Here is a 9,584-nt window from a genome sequence, read left to right on the forward strand (position 1 = left end):
AAGTGGGAGTAGTTATTCCTACCCTGCCCCTCCCTGATAGTTCTATGAAGATTAAATGAGGTAATGAATATGCCAAGTGCTTTGCAAAGCTATATATAAATGTAAACGATTTTTATTATTACTTAATAAAATTATTGTTTTGTGTAAGAACCATCTTAGTTAAGTTTGGAAAAGCTGAATAGTAGGAAGTTGATCACCCAGTGATGAATTTGGCCACACTAACTCCTTTGCTGGAGGAAATGTCCACATCAGTGAGATTAGAGATCATTTGAAACATTGAAATATTATAGCTATATTGTCAGTAAATATTTGAGTGCTTCCTGTGTGTCAGGCACCGTGTTAGGCCCTGGGGATACAAAGACTGTAATTCTCAAGCTTACAGTCTGATGGGGGAGACAACATGCAAACAACTCTGTACAAAGAAGAGAAATATAGGATAAAAAACTGGAATTGATCAGCAGAGAAGGAAGGGGAGATTTGGAAAGGCTCCCTGTAGAACATGGGATTTTATCTGGGACTTGGAAGAAGCCAGGGAAGCCAGGAGGTGGGGGTGAGGTGGGAAGGAATTCCTGGCATGAGGGGGAAGCCAGTGAAAATGCCAAGTTGTTAGACCAGCGTCAGTGGATCGCAGGGTATGAGGGATTGTAAGGTGTAAGAGAATGGAGTAGTGGGGAGGAAGGGAGGGACAGGTTATGTAGGGCTTTGAATGCATTTTATATTTGATCCTGGATGTGATAGGAAGCCCCTGGAGCCTGTTGAGTAGAGGGGTGACATTGTCAGATCTGTGCATTAGGAAGATCAATTTGATGGTTGAATGGAGGATGGACTGGAGTGGGGAGAGATCTGAAGGAGAGAGGCCAACTAGTGGCAATTATAGTAATTCAAGCATGAGGTGATGAAGGCCTGCAGGGGGTGGCAGTGTCACAGGTAGCAAGGGGATGTTAGAGGTTACAAAGGTCAAAAAGAAAGTGGCAACAGATTGGATATGGGTGGTGAGAATGAGGAGTCCAGGTGACTGGGAGGATGGTATCCTCCACAATAGTAAAGATGCTGGGAAGAGGAGAGGGCTTGGAGGGAAAGAGAATGAGTTCCGTTTTGGCCATGTTGAGTTTAAGTTGTCTGTGGGACATGTAGCTTGAGATGGCCAATAGGCAGTTGGAGATATGAAACTTAAGTTAGTACAGAAGTTAGGGCTGGATAAGCAGAATCCAGGATAAGAGAATCGTTCGCATAGAGATGATAATTGAATTCCTTGGAGATGATGGAGTCACCAAGTATTTTAAAAAGGAGAGGAGGGCCCAGGACAGAGACCCAGGGGGCGCCCATTTAGTGGGCATGACCTGGATGGAAATCTAGCAAAAGAGACTGAGGAAATCCAGGAGAGAGCAGTGTCCTGAAAACCTAGAGAGAAGAGAGTATCAAAAAAGAGGTCAAGAAAGATGGGAATTGAGGAAAAAAGGCCATTCGATTGAGCGACTAAAAGATCATTGGTAACTTTGGAGAGAGCAGTTTCAGGTGCACGGGGAGATTGGAAGCAAGACTGTAGAGTCATAAGAAGATAGTGAGAGGAAAGAAGTGGAGTCACCTATTGTAGGGAGTTTAGCCCCAAAAGGAGGACAGAGATGGGATGATAAATACAGGGATGGATGGATCAAATGAGGGTTTTGGGTTTTCGGGTTTTTTTTTTGGAGGTTAAGAAAGACAAGGTCATGTGTGTGGGCAGTAGGGAAGCTGCCAATAGACAAGGAGAGATTGAGGATTAGTGAGAGAATGGGGGATGGTAGAAGGGAAGATGAAATGGAATTGGATTGCTTGTTCACGCAGAGAGGTTTGCTTTGGCAAAGAGAAGGGTCACTTTGTAATGTGAAATGGGGTGAAGGTGGGGGTAGTGGCAGAAGGCATCTGGGGAGTGTGAATTGAGGAGAGGGAGAGACATTGCCTTACTCAGATGGGCTCTTGCATCATGTCATATTTCTTTGTAGTTATGCTAAGATAATAAGAGCACCTGTCCTGTAATCTTGCAGAGCTAGTGATGTTTTAAATGAGCAACTTTTAACATTTGGTAGTAATAATGGGTGTTAATAGTAAATGTTCACCTGTGATGTTTTGATTGCTGGGAAGAACGTAGCATTGGACACTAACCATGTGGTATTGTTTGTGGTCCCTTTGCCATCCTGGATATCTTCTTCCTGATTAAAACAGGTTGGGCTAAAAGGAAAACATAAAAAGAACCAAAACATGAGGCCAGATTCATAAATTTGTGCTATATTTTTGGTGTCTTTAATGTGAATAATGTAAGCCTATGCATAGGCAAGTTTGTTGATTTTATAATTTAGAAGTGAGTTGAAACTTAATAGTTGGTACTGGATACTTTTAGCATTTCATTCCTGGGAGCTTTGGTGTTGAATGGCTCTAAATGATTAAGACACATTTGGATTTGGAAATTTGGGTAACGGATGTAATAGAAATAGATTACCCAACATTCCAAGTCTGGAAGCTGATGACTTCATTCTTTTCCCCACCTAGCATTTATGAGCCACAGTTGCAGCACCACGTGGCTCAGAAGAAGATTCCATATGTGGATACCCAGGGGCAGCTCATTAAGCCAGACAAACCAAATGGGATAAAGATGGAAAAATTTGTCTTCGACATCTTTCAGTTTGCTAAGTATGTTTTCTGCTGTGCCCAAACAAGATTAAACAAACGTAATGCCATCTCTTAATCACCGTGCTGCCCCCAAAGAAACACTTGATAAGCTAATATTATGTCTGTGGTACCAGACATGGTTATTTGATTACAAGTATTCAATCCAGACTTAGTATCTCTGCCCTCCTGGTAGTTTGGTTAGAGCCGTCCACGGGATAAATTCCTGGATTCTTCACTGACCTTATCTGGTTGGCTGCCTTCCAAACTGAACTGTTTCTTTTGGTTCCAAGCCTGTGGTGGCTAAGATGAAGAATCGACTGTTTTGTATTTAGAGGCTATTTCTGATCTGTGAATAAGTGTTTGTCTCATTGCGAATTTTTGAAACTGCAGAGCTCTCTGAGGCAGATAACATTTCTACTTTGAAATGAGCTTCTCAGAGTTTGGTTAATATAAGAGGAGAAGAGCTAGCATTTCCCTCGCTCTGAATAGCTTCTCCATCAGTATGTCTAAGAGATCCTTTGGCCTCTTTCTTTGTGATACTTTTGGCTCAAAACAAATTTTACCATAGTCTTTCCTCACGTTAGGATTTCTCATTTTTCTGAAATACGCTTTTCATTTGAGACATGAACATAACCACCTCAATTCCGCGTTGGAAAGAAAAATATCAGGTTTCCAGTGTGAAGGATTGAAACTGATCTGTAAGCATTAATTTATGTAGCATTCCTTTGGGATAAAATTGAGAGCACAGTATTGAAGATGAAGAGCGTTATTAGGTCGGGAGATAGCTAGGCTTGTGTTATTTCATAACTGTCTCTTATGGTTCTACTCCAGGAAGTTTGTGGTATATGAAGTATTGCGGGAAGATGAATTCTCGCCCTTGAAGAATGCAGACAGTCAGAATGGGAAGGACAACCCTACGACTGCGCGGCATGCGTTAATGTCTCTGCATCATTGCTGGGTCCTCAACGCTGGGGGCCACTTCATAGATGAAAATGGGTCTCGTCTTCCTGCCATTCCTCGGTAAGGACAGCTCCTGCCCACTCTGTGACCCTGGGCATTTCCCTTGGGACTGTGCAGCTTCCTACTTTCTCTTTCACATAGTCCATTATTCTCCGCTCTTTTAGAAAGGGGATAATTGAGATTTGAGCTGTTCTTCATGTGAAGAATTTGGCTGTGATGATTGCCTCAGAGAAAACTAGATTATTTTCCAGTTAAAGATTTAACTACCCTGAATCTCTTGTTATCATAATATGCCATCTTATCATTAGTTACCTATTGAACAGTAGATGACAAGTACTTTCTTTTTATATCCCATACACTTTTGATGTGGTGAAAGGGGCAACATGCTGTAGTGGACGGAGAAGTGGCCTGAAGCCAGGAAGACTTGAGTTCAAGTCCTATCTCGGACACATTTTTGGCTGTTATCACCCTGGGGCTTTAGGCCAAAAGTGTCAGACTTGTGCCTGTCCTTCCCAAGCTAGGGCAGAATCCCATGTGCAGCCCAAACCAGATTAAAATGTCATTGGGAGATATTTGACAAAACAAAATAAAAATACAGCACAACATAGATAATGTTAATTTGTGGTTTTCTAAGTCAGTATGTAGTCCTCGGAGATCCTCTGTTTCTGTCTGAGTTTGATGCCACAGCTTGAGACAACTCTCTAAGATTTTCAGTTGCAAAGAAGGTGCCAACTTGCATTGGTAGAGGGAGTTTCCTCACCCAGGAGTCTTCCTCACCCAAGGAAATCAGAAGTCCAGCTCCTCTTCTTATCTCCATTCTGTGGTATTCCCCACCATGGTTTAAGTTCTCTCTCACATTCCTGTACCTCTTGGTTCCTTGGAAACAGCTGCTTGGCGACTGTAGAAATGTGACTGTTCGAGGCACATCCTCTGGAATCCACCAGAGCTCCCCTCACCTTCACAGAGGTCTCAGAAGAGTGGTGAATTGGGTCACCACAGTACTAAGTGTGACACATAGATGCCCTGGAGGGAAGTGCATTCCATCCATGTGCCCTGACTGTCCTGGATGAAGAACCCATACTACTTTGGATTGTCAGAGTTAGTAATCACTGGAAGTATTCAAGATCCAGATGAAACGATGAGAAAGATACAACCTTTAAACTGCGTGGTTCTCATATTTTATATTTAAAAGACTTAGTTACTGCTGAAGTCCTGACTCCAATAACACACTTTGACTTGATTGCCTGGGGGTGTTTGTGGATGGCAAGCCCTTGTCACTGGAGATGTTGACTTAGAGCTAGAGAGCTCTCCTGGCAAGGATTTTGTAGATGGGATTCATGATTCAGACTGGAGTTAGACTAGACGATAGATAAAATCTCTTCTGTGTGATATGTGTTTCATACAGTCCACGCCCATACCATGTTTCCATTGTAAGAGGGAATGTGACCTCTTTCAGTTCATGGAAAAAGGTCGGCAAACTTCTGCATAAGGGTCAACAAGGTTGACCTATGAGTATGCTGAAGTAGATCACTGTTGTAGCTTTGTTCATTGGATTTTTTTCCTTTGGTTTTCTTTGTCTTACTTGTAATTTCAGCATTAATAACAAAGTACCAGTGGGTCGCTCAAGTGTCTTGTATACTCATTGTCTTTCACTATTATTGTTTTATTTGTATTCATTCTCATTAATGCTTGTTTATTCCCACATAGCCATGCTACAAATGGAAAGTCAGAGAAGCTCACAGCTGATGTCAATCACAAGTAAATATACCTGGCTGCCTGCAGTGCATGGTGATGGGGCTATGCTTCCCTGGGTACTTACAGGCCTTGCGGCTCAGAGTACTGAATAGCTACGAGACATATTGGGGGAGAATGACTTGAGCTTTTGGTGGGGTGCACTGCTTCCCTGGTAGCAGAACACACACTAATGCAGACAATCGCTGTGCATGATGGAACGGGGGCATGCTTTACTAAAGAATCTGACAAGGGGTGGTCAGGTTTGCAGTGGATAGGTTTATTGCAGAGTGAGAGCAGGTTATAAGCTAGCAATGGTCAGCGTGGATTCCTAGTTCCCTCTGGGGCATCACTATAGATAAAAATTGCATTCTCTACACCTAGCTTTGAGAATTGTGCTTGTGTGGGAGAAGAAAGTGTTGCCTACAGAAAAATGACTTCTCATCTGAGACATGGACGTTCATTTCAGGGACCTGAATTTTAATGAAATTTCTCATGAGTCGTTGTGCATTAGTTTTACTTTCTTTGTGAACAGAATGACAAAGTGAAAATTTTACCCCATTATGCTGATAAGGAGTTTTCAGCTAAAACCAGGATATGTCTTCTCCAGCATGGTGTCTAGTGCAGAATGTGATGAAATCAACATCTTTGCACCTGAAGAGTCAGCTCAATCATTTTTATGTACTCTGAAGATGTTTAGGCTTGAGTTAGACTTTTAAGTTTTTATGCAAATGTAAAATGAATTGGGAAATGAAAAAAATTGGAAAAACGGCCTCTGGGAAGGGAAGTTTTTTTTTTTTTTTTTTAATAGGGCAGCTATGAAATCAACCTCACCCATGAGCTTTCTCCCACCACTGTGACACAGTTAGGTCTTGACAAGAGTAGTACACATGAATTCCCTCCAGAGTCCTGATGAATGTACGTGAAGGGCCATCCACTCCTAATCAGGACAGTTATCCTGTAAGATGGCACTTGTCCAGGAGGAAAAGAGCTCATTGTTTTGGTTCATTTTAGTGAATGGTCAGAGCATCTCCTTTTGATCTCTTAAAAAACTGTTGGCTGATATACCATCTTCTCGGTTTCTCACGCCAGATCTCTCATCATTGGGTTTCAGCAGCTGCCATTATAAAAGGAAGCAATGGTTCTTTATATGTCTGCCTTATAGCGTCTAATAATCTCAACTAAAATAAGAGTTTGAGTGTTAGTCACTTTCATTTTTTAGTACTTAAACCTTTTTAATATTGTCATTTGGACCAATGAAGTCTAATTTAAAATTTCTCCTAAAACAGAGTCATGAGAGGCTGAAATTGTTTTTTTTTGGGGGGGGGGTTCCTTAGAGCCAGAGGACAAGATTGAATGGAAGTGGGGATTAGGAAAGAGAGAAGAGGCAAAATAGGGGTAGAGGAAAAAGAGGTCTTTTTGATGGAAAGGGTAAGAAACAGCTCATCAAAGTGAAAGTGCTAGCACCTGGAGGTAATAGGCGCAGAGAACTACTTTGCAAGTAAAATGACCAGTTCTTTGAAAAACCTATCATTTGCCCTTTTATCTCCATCTCTCTGGAAAAGCAGGTACTGAGAAATAACATAAAGGGCTAATGATGTTTTTGGAAATCAGAAGAATATTTTTAAGATGTAGGAGAGGTTAGGGTGTGTTAATATGAACAAAGTAATTTAAATAGTAATGCCATTGAATAGCTTTTTCTAATGTGAACAACTTTATGCTATCCATTATTACTAACATAGGGCAGCTAGGTGGTGCAGTGGATAGAGTGCCAGGTCTGGAGTCAGGAAGACTCATCTCCCTGAGTACAAATCTGGCCTCAGACACTTAAATAGCTGTGTGACCCTGGGCAAGTCACTTAACCCTGTTTGCCTCAGTTTCCTCATCTGTAAAATGAACTGGAGAAGGAAATGGCAAACTACTCCCCTGTCTTTGCCAAGAAAACCCCAAAAAGGGGTCATAAAGAGTTGGACGCGATTGAAACAACTGAACAACAAGTCGCTAGCATGTGTCCCTGATAGATTTTATGACCACGAAGACAATATATGAAGTAACTTCCCATGAATTTAGCATTTTTCAGTCTCGGACCTATTGTTGATGTGAAATGTATTCATTGAATGCATTGTGAGTGCAGGTGCTGATATGGAATATAACAGTGAGTTACCTATGTTATCTCCCAGACTTCAAGAAAGTTTCAGGCTTTTATCTCTTTCCAATCTAGTAAATAATTAAAGAAGTGGAGTTTTTGATGTTGGTGCTATTCTCTTTTTTAGCTTGAAGGATGCCAACGACCTACCCATTCAGTGTGAAATCTCGCCTCTTGTCTCCTATGCTGGCGAAGTAAGTTCTCTAATTATACGCCTCCACACGCCTCAAGTTTTACTTAAGTTTATATCTGTCTGCAAAAACATCATAGAACATAGAATTGTCATAAATATTCTAAGTATACCCACAGAATAAAGCTGTGTTATGGGAGCAAATTCAAGAAATTGCATTTGTTTTGGATGTCCTCAGTCTCAGGGGCTCTTTACCTTTTGTGTGTCCTGGCCCCCTTTGGCAGTCTGGTAAAGCTGATGGACTCCTCTCCCTAATGTCTTTAAATGCATAAAATTAAATCCTTAGAGTTATAAAGGAAACCAATTCTAATAAAATACATTTATCCAAAAAAATTTTTTGAGTTCTCAGACCCCAGGTTACGAATCCCTGCATCTGGATTCCTCTGCCATTAAAACTCTGTATCAAAGCCACAAGCATGGTTTGATGCTAGTAAACTACAAGCTTGAGGCCTCTGAACTTCCTTCCCAACACCCCACCATAGAGCTCAGCACCATGCTCTGTACACATGAAATGCTGATGATGAAATTGTCGTGGGGTTGGATTGGCTGCTATTCTGGGTGTCATTGGGGCCTAACTGATTCCATTTACACTTTGTCCCCCAGAATGGTGTTGTTTTAAAATAGATTGTCTTTGTATCTGTTTAATGCATCGTAACTTTAATCCTTAATAATGCAACTTGTTTAGATGCACAGTCTGTTCAGTTTTTTAAATCTTGCAAATGGAGATGTTCTAGACCTCTTTGGGTGCTTTTTCTTACTGTGTTCTTTGGCAGCATCACTCAGGCAGTGTTGTAGGTCTGTCTTCCAAGACCATCTCCTGCTAGAAACAGCCATGTTGGGTAATGGGGATGGATGGAAAGAATGGTTGTTGTCTTCTTGCACTTTGAGGTTAAGTAACTGTAACATAATCATAGACTGATTCCCTCTTTTTAGGTTTTAAGATTCAGTCATGTTGGGCCAGTGAGCCTGCTTCTGAAACCTGTATTTCATAGATTCTCACTGGTTTTTTGAGTTTCCATATGTTAGCCCAACTTAGGATACCCTCCCTTTAGTTCTTTGTTACTGAGAGTAAGCCTAGCAGATTTCTAACTTTGTGTTTCTTTTTCTCTACCTCTAGGGCCTTGAAAGTTATGTGGCAGAAAAAGAATTCCATGCTCCTTTAATCATTGATGAGAACGGTGTTCACGAGCTGGTGAAGAATGGCATCTGAGCTACCTGGCAGTGCCATATATCCACAGGAGTGGGCTGGCTGGGAAGGCATGTCGAGGGCATTCATTGAAGGCTGAAGTTTAAGAATCCATTGGGTTCATTGTTTCACTTGTTCCAGCCATTGTAAGCTCCCTGGAGAGTTCAGTGCCCAGGCTGAGATTTCCTTCTGGTGTTTGGCTCATTGAAGTTCTTATTTATATTTTTTATTGTACATTTTTCTTCCCAGAAAAGGAAAACATTGGCTCTACAAGGAAATTTCCTCTGGCTTCAACACCATCAAAGGTGTTTCTTGCTGTCTTACTCAGAATTGAGGAACTTTTATTTTTGAAGCTGTATATAGTAATAAACCATTGTACACGAATTGTTTATGTGCTACTAAGTTTGAATTCTATTTTCTCTGACTTTACCTTTTCATAAAAAAAAACAAAAAACTAGATCATAAAATAAACTCCTCTTCTTGCTGTTGGGTTTTAGACCTTGTAGAAATTACAGAGTTGGAAAAGTCCTTTAAATCTTAAATTTCATTACTACCTGGCTCACATAAAAAGAAGATATGCAACCTAGGACTTTTATGAACTACTATGAGATAGTGTGTGGAGAAAAAAGATTCTTCTAGGAAAAGCTTGCAGTCATTGAACAACATATTCAGGATTTATCCCTTTTATATCTTCAGTATTACTTTCATTTTGCTTGAGACTTTGG

At 40.9% G+C, this 9,584-nt stretch overlaps 1 protein-coding gene across 4 annotated transcripts in view; it reads left to right on the forward strand.

The window, feature by feature from the left end:
* The window catches only part of UAP1 (UDP-N-acetylglucosamine pyrophosphorylase 1), a 48,433-nt gene extending 39,190 nt beyond the window's left edge, over positions 1-9,243 (forward strand). For 3 of the 4 annotated variants that reach the window (XM_027868527.1, XM_027868528.1, XM_027868529.1), the window contains exons 7-11: positions 2,527-2,667; positions 3,478-3,666; positions 5,314-5,364; positions 7,611-7,677; positions 8,791-9,243. In XM_027868527.1, coding sequence (XP_027724328.1) covers positions 2,527-2,667; positions 3,478-3,666; positions 5,314-5,364; positions 7,611-7,677; positions 8,791-8,883 — 541 coding nt within the window. In that variant the 3' untranslated portion in view covers positions 8,884-9,243. The remainder of the gene's footprint in view (positions 1-2,526; positions 2,668-3,477; positions 3,667-5,313; positions 5,365-7,610; positions 7,678-8,790) is intronic. The other variant, XM_027868530.1, reaches the window with a different exon arrangement.
* The last annotated feature ends 341 nt before the right edge of the window (positions 9,244-9,584 follow it).

The sequence above is a fragment of the Vombatus ursinus genome, unplaced genomic scaffold (genome assembly GCF_900497805.2).
Source record: "Vombatus ursinus unplaced genomic scaffold, bare-nosed wombat genome assembly UNPS02014789.1, whole genome shotgun sequence".
NCBI classification, from domain to species: Eukaryota; Metazoa; Chordata; class Mammalia; order Diprotodontia; family Vombatidae; genus Vombatus; species Vombatus ursinus.